Source organism: Carlito syrichta, unplaced genomic scaffold (assembly GCF_000164805.1).
Source record: "Carlito syrichta isolate Samal-C Ts95f unplaced genomic scaffold, Tarsius_syrichta-2.0.1 Scaffold303338, whole genome shotgun sequence".
Classification (NCBI taxonomy): domain Eukaryota; kingdom Metazoa; phylum Chordata; class Mammalia; order Primates; family Tarsiidae; genus Carlito; species Carlito syrichta.
This window is the reverse complement of record NW_007247434.1, coordinates 295,773-322,634: the sequence shown is the minus strand read 5'-3', so window position 1 is coordinate 322,634 and position 26,862 is coordinate 295,773. Positions and strand designations below refer to the sequence as shown.

General features: G+C 32.9%; 1 protein-coding gene across 1 annotated transcript in view; it reads left to right on the top strand.

Moving 5' to 3' along the window:
- PTPRQ (protein tyrosine phosphatase, receptor type Q) overlaps positions 1-26,862 on the top strand; it is a 219,468-nt gene that overhangs the window by 98,202 nt on the left and 94,404 nt on the right. The window contains exon 26 of the mRNA XM_008058431.1: positions 22,016-22,339. Within this exon, the coding sequence (XP_008056622.1) occupies positions 22,016-22,339 (324 nt within the window). The remainder of the gene's footprint in view (positions 1-22,015; positions 22,340-26,862) is intronic.

Genomic DNA, 26,862 nt, shown 5'->3' with positions numbered 1-26,862 from the left:
TAATTTCTTGGGTAGATTGTGTAGAATTGGTGTGAGTTATTATTTAAACATTTGGGAGACTCCACTAGTGAAAATATATAAGTTTAGAGATTTTTTTTGTAGAATTTAAAAAATTATATTTATATGTTCTCAGTATGCCAAGTTGGAGCTAAAACGTAATATCAAACCAGTTACAAAAAGTGGCACATCTTAATAAGTAATGAATCAAAAAGGTATTCTTAAGAGAATTTTAAAAATACATCAAACTGAATGTACTGAAATGTATTGAATTGAAATGAAAATTCAACATATAAAAATATGTGCGATTCAGTTAAAGCAATAGGGAGATAGAAATTTATGATATTAAACTCATATACTAGAAAAGAGTTAATAATCTAAGCACCCCACAAAAAAGCCTAGAAAACAAAAAGAACCCAAACCATACAGAAGGAAAATAATAATAAAGATAAGAACAGAAATCAATGAATTTGAAAACAGAAAAAACAGTAGGAAAATTCAGTGAAACAAAGAGCTGGTCCTTTGAAAATATAAAGTTGATAATTCTCTAGCAGGCCTGACAGAGAAAAAAAAGAGAAAAGACAGGAATGAAAGCAGTGCAGACACTGCAGACATAAAAAGATAATAAGGGAACACTATAAATAACTCCACAGAGATAAATTTTATATCTTTGTAGGGAATGTACTAATTCTTCAAAAAGCACAATTACTATAGTTCACTAATACGACATAGGGAATATGAACAATTTAAATAGTTTAATGGTTTTAATGTTTTAATACTATACATATTAAGACATTAAATTTATAATGGTTCTGTCTTTGCTTTGGCTATAATAACAAAATACTATCAATGAAATGGCTTATAATCAACAGAAATTTATTTCTTACAGTTCTGGAGACTGAGAAGTCCAAGATCATGACTATGGCAGATTCAATGTTTGATAAGGGCCCATTTTCTGGCTCACTGATGTCTCCTTCTTATTGTGTCCTCACATGGTACTGTTATGACCAGATTGCGAGAAGGAGACACGCCAGTATACCAAGTCCAAGTTAATATTAAGAGTCCTTTATTAGCATGCAGTCAAGAGTAGGCTCTCACCATGAAGCTCTTGACACAGAATATAATCAGCAAAAAGCTTATATAGTTAAAATCTGCAGGTTGGCTACATAGCAAGGGGGTGAGGGAACAAGGAACTAAAAACAAAAGGAACAAAATATAAAAACAAACTATAGGGAGGTGACGACAAATTTTTGTAAGTAATAATTTCTAAACAATTTTTTAGTGTAATATCTGATTTCAGTTAACAAAGCATACAACTACACGGAACTTGTAGCTAGGGAGTATTGCAAATGGTCAGTATGATGGGTCAAGGTGAAGAGTTTGGGGAAACAAAGCTGTGGGTATGTAGTCACAGTAATCACATGTATACATTGTGGGTCATTTTTAGGTTAGGCAGGCAGCTAAGATGGAGGAATTTAATAAAATGGAGTTACTTATGTCAAGTAAGTTATTGCAATTATTTTGCATATTTCATTAGTTATTTCAGTAGAAGGGATAGACAACTCTTTGGGGCCTCTTTTATTAAGGCGCTAATCCCAGTTTTGTAAGTTCTGCTCTTAAAATCGAATCACATCCTAACTCCTAATATCACCATATTGATTATTAGGCTTCAACGCCTGAATTTTGGGGTGACACAAACATTCAGATCATAGCAGGTTTTTTTTTTTTAAAATACTACTCAAAGGAAAAGGGAGGCCACCTGTCTGTTACTGTCAGAAATTCAGGTTTCCCACTTGACTTTTGTTACACCCAAGGTGAGGACTCAGTATTGCTGGATGAGCAAGGCTGGGCTAGCTCTCCACTCAGCCTCCACTCAGACCACCTTGGCTAAGAGGAGCAGAAATACCTAATCTCTGCTTCCCACAAATTTTCAATGGCATTATGGTGGAGGAATCTTGTTACTGCTGGAGAGGACTAAAGTCTTGGCTCCTTATTTTGCCTTCTTTTACATCACTCTCTCAAGTATGATTGGGTGCCTCATTATTGCCTAGTGAGGAAAGAATTAGGCTCTCCATCTGACATTTGTCTGCATGGGAAGGAGTGAGATTATAGTTTTTTCTATGGTTTGGGGTAAAATATAGCAGTTATTGTGTGAAGATTTTCTGTCTTGCTAGACTGCAGTATTGTGTGGGCTGGGTAGAGCAAGCAGATTAGGGGTATTTTTGTCAGTTGGTTGGTATTTCCAGATTACTGGCTTCTGAGGCAAAAAGAAAACCCCCCCAAACTCACCACTATATTGTTACTTGGGCCTTGGCTCGTTAACTCCATCCTTCAGTATTCCTTTTTTTTTCTTTTCTATTTGATGTGCAGGGTTTTTAGTTGTACATAGTGGGAGGAATGGGAAAGAGTACGTGTAGTCCATCTTCCTTGAATCAGAAGTCCATCCATGGATATATTTTTAATATTATGCATGATACTCTTGAATCAATCTATTCAAGATAAATTTATCTAATCCATGTTAAGTGCTGTGCTAGAAACCATTGGAATGACTGTGAGGAAGCAAATATATTTCTTATGCTTTTGAAATGTAGAATTGTATAGTCTTAGACCTTCTTTGGATCTCACAGATCATCTCTTTCAGTCATTTAACTTTTCAGAACTAGGAGATGAAGCACAGAGGTTGAGTGTCCACTCGGTTTGCTACCATTGGTTAATAGCAAAACTATCACTAGTCCAGAAACCTTTCTATTCTATTATGATGTGCTCTCTACCTTAGAAATTCAACAAATTAGTTTTGTTTATTGGAATTGGAGTAGTTTTCTTGCATTATTTCACAAGTCTAAATAGAAACATTGTAAACTAGGGAAATTTCCTTTCTTTATAAGAATTTCCTCATTAATGTGTACAGATGTATTTATAATGTGAGTATACATAGACTTTTGTCCAAAAGTAGAAATAAAGTTCAGGAAAACTAAATTTCTATGATCAAATCTGTATTTAACCTATAAAAACTAAAAGCATTATGTGTTAATATAATAAGATTTGTAAAATACTGAGGCCATTTCAGGAAATGTTTAAAGTTCCTAGATTCACATCACTTGTTTCATCCTGAATCACTTCCAAAATTGTAATGTTTGCTATTTTAAAATGTTCTCAGGTATCGAATTCTAAATTATAAATTTAAACGTTCTTTAAATGTAACTCCTTTTATAAAAAAACAAATTTAGTTTACTCTGTATAAGTCTCCTTGACCTCAATGATGTTCTAATACCTTTCATTAAGTGGACCCAGGCAGCCACTCTTTGCTTCACTCAAGCTCCAGCTAAAGCCAGCTGTTCTCTAAGCAGTGTTTTTATTAACTTATTTAGGAACTGGGGCATATCTTATTACTCTATTTTCCATTCCTCCCATGCAGCTGTAGCTGATACTTTTCATAACAGCCTTTACATATCAACCTCCTCCCCCATTTTTTCCTTGTTCTCTTTTACTTCCTTTTTAAAGTAAATTAGGCATGTGTGTGTGCATGCATAAGCCCTCTTCTTTCTTTTGGGTAACCATATTACTTGAAAGCTTCAGGGATGTACCTATTTTTTAAGACTATAAACTTCATGAAAAAACATTTACTAATGGTGTAAACATTCAGAAGTGTAGAATAAATGAATTTTAATGAAAGCAACATTTCTTAACTGCTACATTAATTTAGGCTTAATTTAATATCAGTGCAATGTAAATATAAGGGAAAGGAAATGAACAGACAGAAGACTGTGCAAATTACTGTTCACCTTAGCGTATTTCAAATAAGTTTCATGGTGTACAAAAATAAAAATATGGGGAAGAAGTTACTTTATAAATATAATATATGCATAAATAGCAGTAACTATAAGATTAAACACTTTCAAAATTCAAATAAAGTAAAAGTGACATTTTTAGTATATTAATAAAATATAATTGCAATTTGAATTTTCACCACCTATGCACTACAACCTTGAATAAATCACCCATTGGTTCAGTGTCTGGATACCTTATTATGAAGAATGACTACTTTAAAAACAATTTACAATATTACAATTAAAATTTACAATTTGCAATAAATATTATTCCATATGAGTCAAAAAAATAAAATCAATGCCAATTAAAGAATATGTTAAAAATTAATAGTCCAATTTTTTGAAGCTAATTACAAATTAAATTAACCTACTTCAGATAGTGGTTTTTAAAAAAATCCCAGTTTGTAATTTTTTAGTCACACTACATTAATGGTATTTATTGTGTATATGAGAGGTCTAACATTTTTAAAGTTTGGACTTGAAATTTAAAACCAACTTTGTATTTAGGATGTTATTACAGAGAAATGTGTAAGACATGTACTCCAAAAGCAACATAGGATGCTATTTTCAGAAATACTGTTAGGAACTTTGCTTGCAGATTAAGCAGGTCCCTAAATAATTAAACAGGCACCAAACAATAGTTGAAAGTAATTGTTGGCATACTTGGGCTAATCTCTAGTATGTATAGATGAGAAACAAAGTAAAGCACTTAATTATTTTTTCTATTAAAAGTCAGATTTATGAAATATTATCAGAAAATACAGGTGTCTAGTACTTTAAATTTCTTTATATATACATTACTTGTGCCTTATTTTCAATATTATTGCTACATTTTTATGGGAAATCTTTTATTTTCATGTTTTCTTACATTTTCTGCTTACAGGATGCAAGGAACTTAAGTGTACAATTCAGTGCATGCATGGAACTTAAGTGTACAATTCAGTGAATTTTGACAAATTGCATACATTCACATAACTGTCATCAATAAAGTAGGGGCACACCTCATCAACAAGGGTACCTGCATGATGAACATTTGTATACCTAACCCTAAATTGTACCCCACATGTTTAAAATAAATAATTAAAAGCAAAAAATTAAAATTAAAATAAACACATAGAACATTTCAATCTCTCATAGCAAGTTCTCTTGTTCACCCCCTCTTCAAGACAACCTTAGTACTGGTTTAAATTACTATAGATTTCTTTCATTTGTTCTTAATCTGTATGTACCCCTTTGTATCTGGCTTATTTGTATTGACATGATTGTGAAATTGATGTTGCTACAGTTTTAGCAATTTTTTCTTTTATTTTTGAATCATTTAAAATCATATAAATATAATATTTTTGGGGGGTCTGTTTTCTTTTGATGGACAGATGGGTTTTGTTGGACACGGGTTTTCAAACTGTTTTGGTTTTTTATGAACAAAACTGCTATAGATATTTTTGTACAAATCTTTTTTTGGAATTGCTGAGTCATAGACTAGATACATGTATAATTGTTCAAGAAACGGATAGTTTTATAAAGTAGTTGTACTATATATTAAATACACACCCACTAGCAATGTATGACCATTCTAACTACTTCTTATTCTCAGCAGAATTTGGTGTTATCAGTCTTTTAAAATTTTAGGCATTCCAGCTAGTGTAAAGGTGTATCTATCTTATAACTTTAATTTTCATTTCTGTGATGTTGGTTGGATACTTGCACATGGAAAATTATTAAAGTTCTGTGATATTCAAAAATTTTTGTTACAACATTAAAAACTCTTACTGTCAGTTACAAATGTATGGGAAAATGATAAATAGTATAAAACCAATATTTATTTAGTACACTAATTTAACACATTAGAAACATTAAAGTGTTTGTTTTGTAAGAAATTTGCTAAAGTGGGTTCTTTTGTTTTCTCATTATTTAGCATAGGATACAGAGAGTATATCATTTTTATGCCTTTATTACACTCCTTTCAAAGTTTAGATCAATTTCCAAGATTTTTTCCTTTGTTTTTTCAATATTATAAAATATCTGCAAGAGTTCCCTTAACGTGACGCTTTTTACTGGCATTACTTCCTCTATGACATCATCTCTTATCCTATTAATCACAACCAGTTTTCTCACTTATGTTCATCAGTTTGTCTTCACTAAGTTCCCCTGGCTGCATATCTAAAATTTTTTGAATGACAGCAGAGTCAGCATTTCCATGGTCACTTATTTGCTCTAAAATTCCATTTATGTTTGATTCAAATTTCACTTCCAGCATTCTCACTTTTATTTCTTTGCTATCATATTTGTTGACCAATATGTCACATGAGCTAATTACTGGGAGACAAGGAGGCAATACAACTACCCAATGTGCTGTCTGTGCGTGAACTGAATAAAAATGCAAAATGACCAATCAATTACAAGTTTTGAACGAAAAGATGTGACTGGTCATTGATTATTATGTGCATATTGCTTGTGTAATGATTTTCTAGATGAAAGAGCTTGCAGCAAAGTTTTTATTTTATAAAATTACTCATAGTTAATATACCATGGTAACAATTTGAACCTTAGACTGTCCTTTGGGGAAGTTTCTGTTTAAGTCTTTAGTACGTTTTTTTCTTGGATTGTTTGTCTTTTTTAGTGATTGGGTTATAGGAGTTCTTGATATATTTTGGATACAAGTTTTTATTATATATAGTTACTAGGTTAACTTTCCATTTCTTTAATGAAGCATGTGAATAAGCAATTTTAATTTTGATGAAATCCAAATTAGTAACATTTAGTCTCTTATTAGCCCGTTGTATGTCCTATCTAAGAAACTGTTGCTGACTTCAAGCTCATAAAGATAATATCTTGTGTTTTATTCTAGAAATTTTATAGTTTTAGCTTATACATTTATGTTTACATTCATCTCAAATTGTGTGTGTGTGTAGTGTGAGATTATTTAAAGTACATTTTAAAATACATTTATCAAAAGTTTTCCAGAACTATTTGTTAAAATACTTTTCTTTCCCTTTTTGAATTGCCTTGGAGGTTTTTTTCAAAATTTACTTGAATTCATGTGCTTGAATGTATTTCTGGAATACATTTTTCTATTGATTTCATTGATCTGTCTTCATAATATCACCTTACTGTATGTATTATTATAGCTTTATAATGTCTTGAAATGGGTTAGCATAAGTTCTACAAATGTGCTCTTTTTCAAAAATTTATTGACTATTTTTGGTCTTTGTATTTTCATATAATCTTATAATGAAAAACATCTGGTTATTCTTTACAAAATAACAGTGACATTTTCATTGGAATTGTCATATCATCATATCTATACATGAGTCTGGAGATAATTCAATTAAAGCTATTGAATTATCCATGAAAATTGGGCATGGTGGCTCATGCCTGTAATCCCAGCATTTTGGGAGGGGGGGGGAGAGAGGATTGCCTGAGTCCAGGATTCATGACCAGCCTTAGGCAACTTGGTGAGACCTTGTCTCTACAATAAGCAAAAAAATTAGCCAGGCATGGTGGCACGCACCTGTGGTTCCAGCTATTTAGAAGGCTGAGGGGGAAGGATCAACTGAGCCCAACAGGTCGAAGCTTCGGTGACTATGAGCGTGCCACTGCATTCCAACCTAGACAACAGAGTGAGACTCCAACACAAAAAACAAAGAAACAAAAACAAAGAACAAAATAAAACAAAAACAAGTTTCTGCCACTTTGAGAGTTATACATGAGCATGTTATATTCTTCCATCTTTAAAGTTTTTAATTTCTGTAGCAATGTTTTGCCATTAATATTCCCATGTATTTAAAGTTTTGATGTTATTCTAAATATAATTATTTTAAGTTTAGTTATTAATTTGATGCAGAATATAGAATTAGCATGGATTTTTATATTGACAACATATTTGACAACTTTGCTAAATTCACTTCTTAGTTCTAGAAGTTTAAACATTTTTTATGTTTAAAATGCCATGTCTTCTACCATCAAAGGCCCTTTTTGCCTGTTTTTTAATTCTACAACCTTATAGCAATGGCTGGACTCTCTGGAACAATGTTATATAGAAGTGGTAAAAGCAGTCATCCTTGCATTGTTCTCAATCTCAGGCAGAAAGATTAGTTTTTTTAACGTTTTATATGATGTTGATTATAGATTTTCTGTAGGTCCCCTTTATCAAACTGAGGAAGATTCTTCCATTTATAGTTTGCTATGAGTTTTATTGTGAATTGGTATTAAAATTTATTAGTTGATTTTCTGGATGTATTGAGGTAATTATATGTTTTTTTCTCTTTTATTCTGTTACTATGATAAATTACATGACTCATTTGAATGTTAATTAAGTTTACATTCCTGGGATAGAACACATTACGTTGGATGCATTATCCTTCAATATATGGCTGGATTTGAGTTGCTAATATTTTACTTAGGATTGCTGTGTTTTGTTCAGGATAGATACTGATCTGTAATCTTTTTTATTATAATGTTTTTCTCAGGTATTTATATTACAGTTATACTGTCCTAATGTAAATAGTTGGAAAGTGTTTTTTTCTCCTTTATTTTCACAATTAATTTTATTTCATCTTAATCTGTTTGATTGACTTCACCACTGAAACCATCTGAACCTGGAGTTTTCTATTTTGGCAGATTTTTAAAAATTGCTTTTGCTTTTCTAATAGATACAGGATTATTTATGTTTTCTATACCATTTTATGTAAGTTGTGTTTTTAATAAATTTGACCATTATATGTAAGATGTCAAATTAATTGGTTTAAGATGTTTGGGCATCTGCAATACTATTCCTACTTTTATTCATAGTGTGAATGATTGCATTTTCTCTTTTTATACATCTAAATAAATGTTTTTGAATTCATTAATTTTGCCAAAGAACCAGCTTTTGAATGAATGTTCTTTATTGTTTGTCTGTTTTCCATTTCATTAATTCCTGATTTTTATAATTTTCTTTCTTCTAAATGTTTTGAGTTGACGTACTCTTCTTTTTCTGTCTTCTTAAGCTGAAGGTACAGAACTGATATTAAACCTTTCCTCTATTTCAATTATAATAACAGCTATAAATTTTCTTACAATGTTTTATTTTGAGGTAACAATTATTTTCTAATTTCCTTTGAGATATAGTCTTTGAGCCATGATTATTTAAAAATAGGTTTAATTTTCAAATGTTTGAGACTTTTCTAGATACATTCATGTCATCCATTTTAAATGTATTTTCATTGTCAGAGACACTTTTGTAAGACTTAATTTTAAAAAATTGAGATGCTGTTTTCAGCTCAGCATATGATTTATATTGTTGAATTATCTTTCACGTAGTCATGAAAATAATGTGTATCCTTCAGATAACGGTGTTGCAAGATCTTTGAATCAGTACCACTTTGAAGCATAATTGTTCTAACAATTACTGAGAAGAGATGCTAAAATATCCTACTATGATTGAGTCTGTTTCTTCTTTCAGTTGTCTGTGTTTGCTTCATGTTATTTAAATGTTTTTACTAAAAATAAGGATATTTATGATTGTTATATTTTACTGACAGATCCTTTAATCATTATATACTATACTATTCTATACTATACTATTTTGATCTTTTCAAATACTTCTTTTATGAAATCTCTTTTATGAAACTACTTTTGAACAGTTTAACAATGATGTGACTTCTGTGATTTTGTTGCATGTATTTTGCTCTTGGTTCTAAATAAACATAATCTTTTGATTGGTATTTGCATCATATATTTTTTTCTATCCTTTTCTTTGAATTCTTTGTGTCATTGTATTTATACTGTGTCTCTGGTGGACAGAAAAGTATATTTCTTGTGGACAGAATATAATTGAGTCTTTCATTTTTATCTCGTCTGATGATCTCTGCCTTTTAAATAAGGTATTTAATTCATTGAAATTCAAAGGTATTCATTTAATTGAGTTTAGATCTATTATTTGCTCTTTGTTTTCTCTTTGTTCTATTTTTCTATTTATTCCTATGTCCTGTCTTTCTTACCTTTTTATGGGGTAACTAAATATTTTTAACATTATATTTTAATTCTTTCATTGAATTTTAGTTATTTTAAAAATTATTTATTTTACTGGTTGATCAAGGGATTATAATATGATTCCTTGGTTTATTATATCTACTTGATATTATATAACTTTTTATAAAATAGATGAACTTTACAAAGTATATCTAATCTATTTCTCTATAGTTTGTGCTGTATTGTCACATATTTGATAGCTATGTATTTTAGTGATTTCACATCTATGTACATCATAAACCCCACAATGTATTGATTTATTTTTACTTACAGAAAGCTAGTAGGCATTTCAATAAATTAAGAAAAGGCTATATATCTACATTACATACTTATAATTTCTGGTGTTCTTCATTTATTTATGTAGCTATACCTGGTTTCATTTTCTTACTGACTGAAGATCTTTTAGCATTTCTTGCAGCTTAGGTATGCTGACATTAAATTCAGGTTTTACTTATATGAAAAAGTAGATTTTTTTCTTCATTTTTGAAAGATAGTTTCTCTGGATATAGGATTCTGGATTAATAGTTTAACCCCCACCCCCCTTTTTACTTTAAAGATGCCATTCTTTTCTCTTCTGGTACCCTTTTTTTTTTCCTGATGAGATGTCAGCTACCATTTTTATTGTCAGGTCTTGTGTGTGAAATGTGTTATTATTTTTGACACTTTTCAAAAATTTTAAAAATCTTTACTTTTGAGCAGTTTAACAATGATGTGACTTCTGTGGTTTTGTTGCATGTATTTTGCTCTTGGTTCATTGTTATTTTTATGGTTATAAACTAATATTTTTCTAAAAATTGAGGAATTTTTGGCCATTTAAAAATATTTCTGTTTCTTTTCTTTATCTTTGTGGGACTTAAATTACATATCTTTTGATATTATCCCTTATGTGACCGAGTCCCTATTCAAGTCTTCACTTTTCTTTCTTTTTCTTCAGATTGAAGAAGTTCTATTGATTTTTCATCAAGCTCATTGACTCTATATTCTGCCATTTTTATTGTGGTGATAAGCACATCTAATGAGTTTTTATTTCAGATATTGTACTTTTGAATTCCAGAATTTTTATTTAGTTCTGTTTTATTATTTCTACTATTGTGTTGAGATTCCCCATTTACTTTAAATTATAATCAGTTTCCATTTAGTCAAATAAAATTTTTATAATAGTTTTTTAAAAGTCATTTTCCATTAATTCCTACATTTTAGTTATCCTATAGTCTTTCTATTGATTGCTTTTTCCTCTTGACTATGAATCTCAGTTCCTGATACTAGTAATTTCCCTACCTGCCTAGAAATTTTTGAACTTATATTGGACATCGCAGATGATGTGGTGCAGAAACTGTGAAGAGTGTTGTTTTTTTCTTATGAGCCATTCATTAAATTACTGAATTATTATTTTGTAGATGTGTGCTTTAATTATTTGTTTGGGTTTCATCCTTTTTTATAGACTACCTCACTCTGGAGATAGAGTAAAGTAAAGGTATGGCCCTTTTGGGGTTTCAATATGAAGTCTGACCTGTTTACCAGTCCCTCAGTTTTGTGGACTTTAAACTTCAAACTCTGTCTCCCCTGAAGTAGGAAACAACTAATATTTCTACTCAAGTTTTTCAGCTGTTGCTTTACACTGTGCCCCTTGGATTCTCCATTGTGTATGTATAATTAAGAGATTATACAAAGATTTCAGGAGAGTTTAATCCAAAATTTGAATCTAACTCCTCTATGGCATTCTCCTTTTCCAACTATTCTAGCAGACTCATATTTTCTTCTCTGATACTTCAAGGCAATAGTTGTTTTTTTTTCCCTTTCCCTGAGTTCGTACTTGTTATCTATGGGAAGGTTAGTTTGATACAAATTATCACCAGATCTGAATTCCCCAAATTTATGTTTTGTGAGTGAAATATTTTGGTATTCATTTTGGCTGCTTTATAAACTTACTTTTTTCATGAAAATATGAATCTCAACTCCTTTCATGATTTTGACAAAAATTTTAGTCACATAGAGCACTTTTGTGGATAATAGCCCTAATGGCATTTGGTGATGGGTACTTTGAAGAAGGGTTTACATTGCAATAATATACATGACTTTAAGTTAATCATTAGATATTTCTGTTCTTAAACTTCTTCAGGAAGCCAAGGATTTTTTTTTTTTTTTTTTTTGAGTTGGAGTCTCACTCTGTCGCCCAGACTGGAGTGCAGTGGCCGCTCCCAGCCACCGCAGCCTCGACCTGCTGGGCTCCAGCGATCCTTCCACCTCAGCCTTCCGAGTAGCCAGCTACCACGCCTGGCTGATTTTTTGGTTTATTGTAGAGATGAGGTCTCGCTGCCCAGGCGGGTCTCGAACCCATGGGCTCAGGCAATCCACTCACCTCAGCCTCCCAAAGGCACGGGATTGCAGGCTGAGCCACCGAGCCCGGCAGCCAAGGATTTTTCTGTTTACTTTACACTACAGTCTTCAGCCTCATGCTGTCCATTGATTCTTTCTCCTCTATTGATTGTTTCTCCTTCCATCTCTGCTTGTGCTCTCTCTCTCTCTCTCTCTCTTTCTCTCTCTCTCTCTCTAGCTCTCTGTCTCTCTTTCAGAATCTCTGAAAATTCAAATGCTTTTGTCTTTCTTGTGGATATTTTCCCAAAGTTTAGATTCAGGATGCCTTTTGTATATTTCAAGCAATAAAGTTTTTCTGTACATAGTCCTAAACAAATTTAGAAGAGAAAAATTTTTTTAAGTAGAATTCAGTTACAGTCAACATTTGGTGGCACTTGTGTTTTTGTAATCTGTCCATCTATCTACCCATCCATTCATCCATTAATTCGTTCAATTAATCTCTACAGAAGTCTTTTTAAGTACCAATATGTCAGACATTAAGTGTTTACCTGTTTTTTACGACATTTTTTTTCTGTTCTACTTTACTGCCCCTTAGCTACTCATTTGACCAGAGACTCACTTCTCTATCATTTGCTGTTCTGGTATTATGAGTACTCCTTTCAAATGCTCATTCACTCTCATGATTTCAGTTGCTTATATATGCAAATCTTCTTTCAAATTGGTTTTGTTCGACTTCTTCTGCTAACATAAACTTTTCCTTCTAAGATAGCTCTATTTATCCTGCTAACAAGATATGAAATTAACATGCCGTTTAGTCATATCTATCCTCTGGTGATATGAACCAGTATGTCCTTCTAATTTTTTCATCACTGTCAATGATTCCACTTAGTCTCCAGGTGTTACAGGAGTGGTGTTAATAGACAATTAAGTCTACTATCTAATTACTCCCAAGAACTATTTCAGATAAACTATTTTAAGTCAGACGTCATTTTTGGTAGATAGTCCCATGAGACGACTTGCTACATAGAACTGTCAAAACTAATGAATCTGTAAATCAAGTCAACTCATTTGTCTTCACTCCGAATATGTATAACCAGTTTTTCTTGTAGTAGTCTCTGGAAAATGATGGGAGTTTTCCCCCATAAGTTTTATGGAGCTATTTTTATAAAGTTATTTGTATATAATACTTGATTTAATGGCTGAAATGATTGTTGTTATGATCCATAGAAATTTGGGTCCCAATTGTCCAAGAAACATTGGAAAAGACACTTAAAATTTTTAAGAAGTCCTATTTATGGACATTTTCTTAGTTTTTTTTCATGCAAGTGGAATTAATTTATATTGTAAGATTATTTGCCGGGCTCGGTGGCTCAGCCTGTAATCCCGCGCCTTTGGGAGGCTGAGGTGAGTGGATTGCCTGAGCCCATGGGTTCGAGACCCACCTGGGCAGCGAGACCTCATCTCTACAAAAAAATCAAAAAAAAATCAGCCGGGCGTGGTAGCACATGCCTGTAATTCTGGTTACTTGGAAGGCTGAGGCGGAAGGATCGTCGGAGCCCAGCAAGTCGAGGCTGCGGTGGCTGGGAGCGGCCACTGCACTCCAGTCTGGGCGACAGAGTGAGACTCCAACTCAAAAAAAAAAGATTATTTAACTTGTCACACTGATATGAGCGTGTCAATTAATAATCTCAACTTTGTAGTACCACCTAAAATTATGTTTGCATAACATACTGTGATATATACTGTTTCAGTGATTCCAAAATCTTCTGGATTAAACCAGACTACCAGAGAGAGAAAACCTGAACTGAAAAATTACAACCTCTGAATAAATAGTTATTCTAAAACATGTTTGAGTATTATTCCCCCCTGCTACACTGAGAGACATTGTAAGAAAGGGAAAAATTAAACATACTTAGTATTTACTGTGTGTGGATGTTGTTGAGCACATTGTTCATTAAATTACATGGTACCCCCTTGATGGAATTTTTCATGAGAAATATATCTTTGACTTCAATACCAAAGATTATTGCACTTTTAACAATCATTTAATTTGTCTTTATTTATGGTCACAAGATTTGTGATTTTTATTTTTCCCTTTCTGTTATTTGTTATAACACTCAAAACCAAATCTGTAACATTCCTTTAGGAAGTCTATAGCATGCATTTTGTCTATTAACCTGGTTCCCATTTGTATTCCATTTTTTAACTTTTATTTTATTTATGCCTGATAAATCGTCACATTCTGCCAATATCCTTTGCATTTTTTAGCTTACTCTTAATTATTCCTAACCTACCAGATTATTGTAATCTGTGTTGTATTTTATATATAGAGTCTCAAACCAGTTTTTACCAAATTTATCTTTTTCTACTAACAAGCTGTATTAACACTTAGACTTTCTTTAAGTTTATACTTTATTAATTAATTTATACTATTAGTTGTCCTCTAATGCCTACAGTAGTCATACAAACTTCTCTCTCAAACTCACTATCTTTTAATAACACCACACCCGATTGCCCTCCTTTTTTCTTATTACTTCCTTGGTTAAACTGTTTTTTTCTCAGTCTAACATACTTCCCAGCCCTTAACATTTTGTTGTCATTTATATGTCTCTTCCCATACTCAACATACTTGAACATTTTTTCTTCCACCCTCTGTAATCTTTAATTGTTCCTTCAAGCTATAGCTCCCAGATCTTCTCTTTCCTGTTGTCTTCATCTTTTTGTGGTTGTCTCTATTTACTAAATTATAGTTCTTATTTGTATGAAAAGGAGCTTATTCCTAAAAGACTTATAAAATGCCATTAACACAATGTGAATGCCAATAAATATTATTTATTACATTAAAGTTATTGTGAAATTTATATCTGGTGTGCTAAAATTTGCTTTGCACTTAACTTTGTAAGGATTTTAATTCCAAAGTGTTCTCTTATTTGTGTATGCTTAGATTATATGTCTGTATCTTATGTTTCTAAAAGAATGGTAGATTATTTAAAATGTCTACAGACAAAAATATTCTTAATATATCTAGGAGAGGTTGGGGTGATAGATTTATATGTCTTATAAATATAATTCACAAATATAAAGTTTCAGGTATCTGTTTTGCTTTAAAACATGCATATGTGCCTGAAAATAGAAAATATATATTTTAAATAATAAAATATAAATATATTGCTTATTTATAAATAATATAAATAAATAATTGAAACTTGGTCTTCCATTGCTTCATTAAGAAGTCAATGCAAACTACCATCAGAATCCTATCATGACATATTGCAACATCTAATAATTGGTATTCAGAAGTTTGCAGATTAATTACATTTTACACAAATTTTCCATCTTTTTAGTAGAATCTACTAGTTACTAAAAATTGGCATGCATTTAAACTTGTAACAAATCTTTCTTATATATATCTACAGACCCTCACTTCAACCGTGATGAAAGTATTTCACCGATAAGAATAATTTATGAATAGAAATGTAATTTACTGAATACCTTGGCAGTTAATGTTGATCGCTTCATCACAGTTCAGTCATGTTTAGAAAATCTAAGCAAGCTGTGTGATTACTCCAGGAAGCATGGAATGATGTGTTCAAATTAATACCATCTGTGGATAGAAAAAGTTTGAGGTTTTTAGTCATTCTTAAAGAATGGAAATCTGATTCTCCATGCTGAAATGAGTGTAATCCTTTTTGTATCTGTAATTCAATAGGGCAGTTGCCTTGAAATAGTCTAGTTCAACACACAGTTCATCAAAAGAAAAGATAGTAGATATAAATGAGGGTTACTGCTGGTCACTTACGAATATTTCTGAGGTAGTCTTGTTAAAATAATTGTCTAGCAAGTTATTCTATACAGTTGGCCTCAGATCCGATTTATTTCTGGTTTATCTTTCTAAATATATTTGACTGAAAAATGTGGACTAGATTTTGTACCATGTGTAATTCAGAGGACTAGTTCAATGAACCATAATTTATTCACGCAGTCAACAAACACTTGAGTGCCTGTATGTTCCAGTGTCCCATCACTGTTCCTGTCACACAATAGGAATCTGAAACCATTTTAGGCTTCACATAACCAAGTTAAAAATAACTCTTTCCTGTACTTTGTTCCTTTTAATCTTTTCTTCTCTGAAAAACTTAATTGGAGAATACTAGCATCTGTGAGTTAATATTAATCTGTTGAAATGTTTTATCTGGCAGCAAAATTTGTCACCAAAATCTTGTTTCCTAAAACCCAAACACTTGAGCAAAAAGCAGTTGGTCATGGTACCATGGCATCTAGTTGTTCCTTCTGATGGGACCAGGAAAGGGCAGGCTCCTCTGCCTTCTACAGTTCATTGGCTATTGAATATGTGCCTTTTTCCTTTCACGACTAGTAGTTTAACAAACCCTAGGGAAAGGAAGTTGAAACATGGAAAAATAGTTGGTGGTAGATCTAAAAAAAAAAAAAAGAAAGAAAGAAAGAAAAAAGGAAAAAAAAAAGAGGAGAATTGTCTGAACTATATTCCCTGATTCCTATGGGGAAAGAGCAGAATATAATGTTCTAATGAAAACAAAAAGTCAATATAAATCTTTTTAAGCATCTCACTGCACTAAGGATAAAACTAAAAATCCATCAGTATAGAAAGCTCAGTATGATGTAATTCAGCCTATATCTGAATCACATCATACTGAGCTTTCTCTCTTCCCATGTATCTCCTGTGGACGTGAACCCAAGCAGTTTCCTTTAAGTATTTTCTATGTATGATGTTCTCTTCTCCTTCAGGGTTGTAATACATCCTGGTATTTTTCATTTGGGAAGCTTCTTGTGCTACAGGTCTCTGATTAAATTATTCTTTATCAGGAAAACCTTTCCTAATCATCTATTTATATCAAGTACCTGTTATACCCTTTATTCATTTGCTCATACATTCAAAAAATATGTATTAAATGATTGTTTTGTTTCAAGCATTAATCTAGACCCTGAGAGACACAATCTAATAAGCAGATTGACATTTTATATGTATAATAAGCATACATATTTTAGAGTGATTGCTCAGTACTTTTTAGTGCTATGGATGCAGAAACAAAATTTTTCTATAATTCTCTGTGTAGGATGTTGGAGTGAAGTGGAGATGAAAGTAGATTATGACTGTTTGGGGTGGATTTTCAGTGCAGATCTAAGATTTATAGAAAAGTAAATATTAGTTCAAATAATGAAACCTGTACGAACTAATATGGCTATATGGAAATAAACTTTAAACTAAAGATGTTGAGTTTCCCTTTGCTCTATATATTTAATCAGAAACTGGGTATGTAGTGATTGGCCATTTTGTAGAGGGAGGTTGTACTGGTTTTCTACTGCTGTGTAACAAATTATCACAAATGTAGTGGCTTAAAACAACACCCATTAAGCTCATAGTTCTATAAGTCAGAAGCCCAGGCATGCTGTTCCTGAATTCTCTACTTATTCTCACAAGCTAAATCAAGTTGTCAGTCAACATTTTTTTGTGGAACTCCTCTTTCAGGCTCACTTGGTTTGGCAAAATTTAGTTCCTTACCGTTGCAGGACTGAAATTCCCATAACCAAGCTGACTCTTAGCCAAAGGCTGCACTCAGCTCCTAGGGATGGCCTGTATTCTTTGTCATGTGATCTGCTCCTTCAAAGCCAGCAATGGAGACATTTTTGCATGTTTAATCCATCTCTTGCCTTAAGTCTATTACTTCCTTTTCTGCAATCAGCTAAAGATGATGTTCTGCATTTTATTTTATTTTTGAGTTGGGAGTCCTACTCCGTCGCCCAGATTGGAGTGCAGTGGCCGCTCCCAGCCACCGCAGCCAGGACCTGCTGGGCTCCAGCGATCCTTCCGCCTCAGCCTTTCGAGTAGCTGGAACTACATGCGCGCGCTACCATGCCCGGCTAATTTTTTTTTTTTATTGTAGAGATGAGGTCTCGCCAAGTGGCCCAGGTGGGTCTCGAACCCGCGGGCTCAGGCAATCCTCTCAAAGCGGGGGATTGCAGGCTGAGCCACCAAGCCCGGCTGATGTTCTGCATTTTAGAGGACTAAAATTATAAGGTCAGTTGTACTAGATATCTATCTTAAAGTAAACTGATTTGGATTCTTAATTAGAGCTGCAAAATCTCTTTCCATCTATACCCTGATCAGTGTTAGGTTGGATATGTAGAAACTGTACAGGATTTGGGAATCTTACAGAACATATGCAGACACATAGGTCAGACATAAAGAGACAAGTTGACCAAGACAATTTCTAGATTTAGGTTCTTTCTGAGGTTCTGTGATTTTTTTTCTCAATTATTTTCCTGTTCTTATGGATATAATCACCAAAACAAATCTATAAAACAGACTTATTTCCTGTTGTTGCCATCTTATTTCTTCTTTCCTGGTAAATGATCTAATAATGTTTCCTTTGTCCTGTTGTACAATTATCAGACTGGACTTGAAAAAATGTACCTGTGAACATCTCATTCTGACTCCTTTCAGTTGCCTGGTCAGTATTCATAATTCCCTCTCACACAATACGACCTTAAGCTATTGTGCAGCCTTTCTATTTGTTATTGCCACAATGAATTATAAGCTACAATCAAACTTGACTTAGCTCATGTAATCCCCTCTTCTAGGATCTTTCCCTACACAATCAGTGAACTCCCATCTCATAATCTCACATGCTATCTCTTCTCTGGAAAATTTTCCTGAACACCCAATCAAACGTCTCTAATTTATGTTAGGATATTTTGAAACTGTATCCTATGTTCAGATGATCTGTGTTCAAATTTAGTCACTGATACATTTAATTAAATTATGAAAATTTTACTATTTAGCCAATTCTAAAACTTCTTCCACTATGAGGAAGAAGAATGTAAATTTTCCTTCCTCATAGAAGAAGAATGTAAAATGTCATCCTCTATGAGGAAGAATAATGTACATTTTTCCAAAAATAATGTTTTCTCCAATTGCTTTTCTTCATGATGAAAGATAAAAAAGAGTGTTGTAAGTAGTGTATCAAGTGTTCTGTTTGTGATGCTTCTTTAAGATAAATGTTCAGTTAAATACAATAAGATTTGATAATAAATAGTTCTTATAAACAGTTCATTGGTTTTTAAGTTAATTGAATCTGATCATATGAATTTTATCTAATTATTGTTTCATTGCTTTAAATCTTATTTTATAGTTATGGGCAAGAATATATAATTTATAATATATATAAAATATAAGCAATAGGTCTGTAAATAATTCAGTAAAAATTTAAGAGGAAATTCAAATTTTTAACCCAGGTTCTGACTTTTGTCTACAGAACTCCAAACTCAACATGTCTACCCTTTGACAACTCCTTCTGGGTGTCTGAGAGGAATTTCAAAGTTAACATTTATTTTTTTTTGAGTCGGAGTCTCACTCTGTCGCCCAGACTGGAGTGCAGTGGCCGCTCCCGGCCACCGCAGCCTCGACCTGCTGGGCTCCGGCGATCCTTCCACCTCAGCCTTCCAAGTAGCCGGAATTACAGGCATGTGCTACCACCCCCGGCTGATTTTTTGATTTATTGTAGAGATGAGGTCTCGCTGCCCAGGCGGGTCTCGAACCTGTGGGCTCAGGCAATCCACTCACCTCAGCCTCCCAAAGGCACGGGATTACAGGCTGAGCCACTGAGCCCGGCTTCAAAATCAATTCTTAATCTTTCTTTCCAAGGCTTATGCCTCACACAGTCATCCCTTTCTTGTTTAATAATGACTTCATCTTTTTTATTTGTTCAATCCAAAGACCTAAGAACTTTTCTTTACTCCTCTTCTTCTCTCATACTCCACAAACCACACATCAGCAAAACCTGCCAGCTTTCCTTCAAATATATTCAGAATTTGAATGATTTCCTTCACTTCTGCTGCTACTATCTTGGTCTAAGCAGCCATGACTTCTTACATTGACATTTCAATTGCCTGCTAATTACTCTCCTTGTTTCTACCCCTGTCTTCCTTCAGTCTAGTCTCAATATGGTAGCTAGAGTGATTCTATGAAAACATATGTTAGGGACTATCACTTCCCTGCTCAAATAAAAGTCATGACAATGTTTTATAATGTTGTATACAATTGAGCCTCGGCTCCTACTAGTCACTCAGGCCTCCTTATTATTCTTCAAGTATACCAGTCATTCTTTCAACTTCACAGCTTAATCTCGACGTTTCCTCTTCTGCAAAATTATCTCCTTGAAATATTCATGTAGCTAGCTCCCCCCGTTATAAAGAACTTAATGTCTTCTTATCCTTTTTCTGACTACTTAATTTAAAATTTCAATACCCTTGAACTTTCTTTCCTATTTTTTTCTTATTTTTCTCCACAACACTGATCATCATCCAAAATACTATACAGTAGGCCCTCTATATCCATGGGTTCCACATTTGTGCATTCAACCAACTGTAGATTGAAAATATTTGGAAAAAAACTGCATATGTGTTGAACATGTACAGATTATTTTTTCTTGTCATTAATCCTTAAGCAATGAAGTATAACAACTATTTATGCAGCATTTACATTGTACTGGGTATTGTAAATAATCTAAAGAAGATTTAAATTATACGAAAGGATGTATAGAGGTGATATGCAAATACTACATCATTTTATACATGGGACATGAGTATCTTCTGATTTTTGGTATTTTAGGAAGGTCTTGGAACCAAGCTCCATGGATGCTGAGGGACAATTATGTGCAGTACTTATTTGTATTTTTATTGTGTATAGCATGTCTGAATGTAAATTTCACAAGGAGAGTAATTTTCGTTTTGTTCATTATATATCCAGCACCTGCAATATAGTACCTGAATACATTAAGTGCTCTTAGATATTTGTTGCATGTTAAGTTAATATAACATATTTAGGAATGAATGAGTTTTCTAAATATTACTTTTCTTATTTTAAGTGTGAATGTTAACATATATTTTTCAAGAATTTTGCATTTTTCATGTAATTATGCAATTTTCATTGTTATCATTCTCTTTACCTCCTTCTTATTAGCAAAGGTTCTTTAAGATATACAAGGAAAGGCATGGTTGAGGAAAGTTCCAACACCACCCTGTTCATTGTTCTTTCCTGTTTCTAACCATAACATGTCCACAGTACTTGCCCAATAAACTGTCTCTTAAAAATATGACATGGGCTTTATTTTATCTTTAATCCCTAACACCAGGTTCAGAGCCTGATACACGGCATGCATCTACCAAACCAATGGTTAGCATGAAATCTAACAAATGACTCCCAGAAAGACCTTGAGATTGTAGATGATAAACATATACCTTTGTCTGTATATTAATATCAGTTTGCTGAATGATGGTCTGAAAGGGTTCTGTTAATTTTAAGTATACACAAAATAAAATAAAAATCAACTAATTATATAAATTCATTCAGTAATATTACTTGTCTAAAATTGTTTTATAATCAACACTTGCTATATATAGGATTTATGATGTCTATCTAGATATTTAAATGTAAAATATGTCTACCTTGGAAATTGAATATAAAAACCTCAGACCATACCTAGGACAGTACTTAGGGTGATATGAGTATGTAATTTTCTTTTGTACCAGTAAAATTTTTGCTTCTATAAGAAGCTAAGGGACATTTATATGTCACTTATGATTGGATTTGGGAGCAAAATTAGAAATAAAAACATCACAATTGTTTTGTCCTTTACCATTGTAAAATGATGGGACCTGAAACATTACCTCAAGGTTCTGCTCAGTAAGTGTGGGGATAGTTAATCTAAATACTGTCGTAACTTGACAGATCTCTACTAGGTGCTCCATAATAGAATTCCATTTCTTTTTTTTTTTCTGTTTATAAAATGTTTGGTAATTCCAATTTTTTCCCCTTTAATTTTTAGTTCCCAGTGTTCCCACCAATATTGCTTTTTCTAATGTTCAGTCAACTAGTGCAACATTGACCTGGATAAGACCTGACACTATCCTTGGCTACTTTCAAAATTACAAAATTACCACTCAACTGCGTGCTCAAAAATGTAGAGAATGGGAATCTGAAGGATGCATTGAATATCAAAAAATTCAATACCTCTATGAAGCTGATCTAACTGAAGAGACAGTACATGGATTAAAGAAATTTAGGTGGTATAGATTCCAAGTGGCTGCCAGCACCAATGCTGGCTACGGCAATGCTTCAGACTGGATTTCTACACAGACTCTGCCTGGCCGTAAGTATTTTCCTAACATATACATTCTGATTTCTATTATATTCTGTGTCTATATATTAATGATTTCCACTTAACCCAATTATGTATAAAATTACCAAACATAGAAATAACTGAGTAAACAAACTTACATAAAAACATATTTTTAAATTTAATTATAGTGTAATGGGAAATTGAATTTCAGCCATTATTAGGGCTTTTCTCAAACTTCCACAGTTGTGCCAAGGTCCTGGAGTCACGTGTGCAGCAAAGCATTGTGGGAAGCCTCAATTGCAATGATCATTAGGTCATACTGCTTGCCATCTAGTGCCCTTGATTCATGCCTACATTTTTCCTTCATATCTGGAGACTCCATTGCTTTTAAGTCAAACTTCTTCCTTTTCAGTGACTCTAGGCATGCACAGTCACACACACGTGAGTGTGATAATCCTGATTGACCTGCATCTACAAGTTTTTCAGCTTGTGTTTTTCATCTGTACAAAATTCTGAGGCAAAAAAATACCAAATGCTCAGTTCCCAGCTTGAGATAAGGAGAAGAAAAAAAAATACTATCAGTTTTCTAAAATATAGACCTGACATGTCCAGACACTTTAAAAAATACAAAGAAGAAATACAAATAATCTCTCAAAATTATTCTGCCATTTACACATTTTCAGGCTTTTGCATTCAAGCAAAAGCTTTTCCATACAAATGTATATTATATAACGGACTAATGAATCATAGACATAAAACTTAAAAGTCAGGTTGTGTTTTTTTTAGTTTCTACTAATAAGTAATTGGCTTTTTGTACTTGGCAATCATAATTTTTCTTGTATTTGAAATTAAAAAACAATAAAAAGTTAAAAATGCTTTTCCATAGTAATCACTTAAACTGTAGGTAGATTGCTCTTGCAACTTAAGTTTTATATTTATAACTAGCTGATTACTCCACTTGCTTAGACAAAATCATTAACTATAATGAAGTAAATAATTTTTTTTACTTATCTTGAACTCTGCATTCATAGAATCATGATGGTCTCCATGCAATGTAAATAATAAATTGCAAATAAACCATGATATTCTCTGAAATGCTATTTCTGCCCATGACCCAGCCCTCCAGAAGAAATTTCAGGTCTGTCAGGTGACGCATTCCCACACCATCCTATATGAGCCTTTCGAACGTGGACCTTATGTTACCATCCACCTGTCTTGACTGAATCCTCTTACTGGTTGATTCCTTTCAAATCCAAATCACATTTTCCTCAGATATTTTAATGCTTATTAGTAAAACAGTACACACACACACACACACACACACACACACAGATTTTCATTGACAGATGAATACTGTGTTAGGCCCTAATAGTTAGTGAAGTAAACTTTATCTAGAGGTATTATTTTCTAGGGCACTTGTTACAATTTCCCGGAGTGTCTGGCGTTATGTTTGTAATAGTAATTGTTCAACAAATGTTTGTTGATATAACCTAACATTTGAGGTAGAATCCTGACAACTCAGCCTTTAAAACAATTGTCCAACTCTTCCTCTTTTTAGCACGTTATCCCTTGGTGCCTATAAAATCTGCCTTTCTGGTTTTTCTCCTACCTTCCTCAGTCGATCTTTCTCAATCTCTTTTGTTGAGTTCTTACTCCTTATCCCTCCCTTTTAAAAAAACTCCACATGTGAGAGTGCCCATAGAACTACATTTGGCCCTTTCCTCTTCTCTATCAACATGCAACCTGTAAGCTACCTTATTTTGTCCTATGGTTTTAAAATTTACTTATGTATTTATTATTCTCATATCTCTATTTCCAGTTTTAAATGCTGCCTGGAACTCCAGAGCAGTATATTTATCTGATCAATTGGTACATATCATTAGTCATGTGTGTTGAACCTACTTCTCTAGATAACCATGGTCTAAACACTAGACCTTCTCATACTTTTATTAATCTGTTTATAGATAATGAAAATTCAGGTAATGTTTTTTCCTTCTTACTGCTGCCAGTGACTCATTTCAACCTCACCATCTAAGCACATCCTCCATTTGCGTTGCTATCATATTAGTCTAGTTTATCAATACAGCTAATCACTGTGCTAACCTAATGGCCTCCTGAGCTTCCAGACTGATATTTTTAAACCTAAGTCAGATAATGTCACTTTCTTTCTTTAAACAATTCAATGAATTTTCATTGGTCTTTGAATAAAATGTACATTTTAAAACATGATTTAAAAAATTCTGTTACCTGGCTCCTACCTAAAACTTTAACCTGATGTATAGCCACTTTCCCCCTTACCATTACCTTCCACTCACACTAGACTTTTTTTGTTGGTTAAACAAACTAAACTTCTAGATCTGTGTCTTTGAATTTCCTACTGCTTTTGACTAGGATGTTCTTCCACTTCCTTTTTCACATGAGCAGTTTCTTATATATTAATCTCTACTTAAATGGTGCCTGCTCAGAATGCATTTCCCTGACCCTCAATCTAAAATAACCATGTAGTAATCTTCTATAGTTGGTTAAAATATACATGGACCTACGTGTCTGCTGCTGCAAAGGGTTTGTTCCCATTCTGCTTTTTATGAGCATCTCATTTGGGGAGTACCTGCTTCTACTATACTGAGCTAGGAAGTAGGCTTTCTAAATGCATGGTTTCTTGCAAGAATGCTTCACACTATTCTAGAATATGTTTAAATAGCATGAAACAACATATAGCATGATCAATTCACAAGCTGGTGAATGAAACTGGAAAGCTGGATTTTTATATAATCCCACATTTGGGTGTTATTCCTTCCCTTTTTTACCCTCTTTTAAGGTCTTACTTCTACCCCGGTGATTAGGAGAGAAAGCTGAAAGGATTTATATATTTCAACATTGTGATAACACATATAATTTTTTGGCATTCTCAAAATCCATAGCTTTTCAACTGAGTAGTCATGTGAGAGTGAGGATGACTGTTTAAGCTTTAACAGTGAATTTGTTAATCTTCTTTTAGTCTCAGGAATGGAAGAATTTTTTTTCCCTCTGATACAGGAGGTGACATTTTTCCAATGATAAATGTTGTACATCTGAATTTACAAATTGCATAATTATACAGCAAAATAAAAGTTGCATTTATATTAAGCCAAGAAGAAATAATCTGAGACATTTGATATGAAAGACAAAAACAATACCTATATTACTGTAGCAATATATGTGGTAAAATAACTTACAGTATAATAATAAACTAAATTAGAACAGTTAAGCAAAAAACATTTATAGAACAGAAGTTTTTAAAAATTTTTTATTATAAAGATGTGGGGTACAATTCAGGGTTAGGTATATAAACATTGATCATGCAGGTAACCTTGTTGATGAGGTATGCCCCTTCATCCCCTAGCCGTTTCCCTCAACTGCCAATCCCACCCCCCCCCGACAGTTTCCCACTACTGCTGATTGCTTTCTTATAGCATTATAATTGCTCACGGTCTGCTTATGAGTGAGAGAATAGTAGTTTTAATATTAAGAATAAGTCATGCTCAGAAGTTGCTTCTGCATACCAAAGATTAAGATCTAATGGACATTTTGCAGACATAAAAGGTAATCTGGAGAAAGAGAATAAATAAGTTTTTTGTTATCTATCATTGACTCAAAAAGTAATGTGTCATTTATGACATAAGATAAAGTAATGATAATTAACTTTCTCTGAATTAGAGAAAGACTAAACAACAATATAAAATAGTATTAAATCACTATTTCAGATGTGTGCATTTTGTTCTAATGACACCAACTTGTCACCAAGCACCTATTAATGTAACATCTTTCAAAACTTGGAGCTTCTTGATAGAGAGTCCATGATTAGTGCCAGTGTGAAATTAAATTGTTCAAAATTTAAATAACTCACCCAGTTTTAATAATAAATATAAAAGTTTCTAAAATGGTTTATAGAATAAGAAATATGTTATTATCAATTCTATCTAAGCTCATAAAGAAGAGTATCAAAATGGAAGATGCAGTGAACAAGTCAGAATGCAAGCTAAAAATTAATTGGGTTATTCTGTATCTGAATCTACATCTGCAAAATAGAATGAATAAAGTAAACTATATTCAGCCAACTCAAGCTAACATTTCTTTTTCTCACATTCTCTCATTTAGATAATTGAAGCCAAATTGCTTTTCTCCTGAAATAATCTGTATAATAACCATAATTCTATTGCATGCTAACTGTGTATAGACATAAATATAAGCACAAAAACAAAAAAGGCAGACATATTTGCCTTGAAACATTGCAGTCTTGTAGATTATTTTACTCATCTCTTATTTTTCTGATTATCTTTATAGTCAAAAGCAGTTCGAGTTGTGTGTGCCTGTGTGTGGGGTGATGTAAATTAGAAAGCTGTTAAATGCCTCCATGGCGCACAATAGATACATACAATGCTGAGGAAATGTGCAACTTTAAAGGAGTGTGGGTGTGAAATTAGTATGGAATGAAATGGAACTCTTATAATGTGCATCTCCTATAGACCACCAGGACTGGAAGACAGCAAAAAAGGAAAATTCCTGGGGTAACA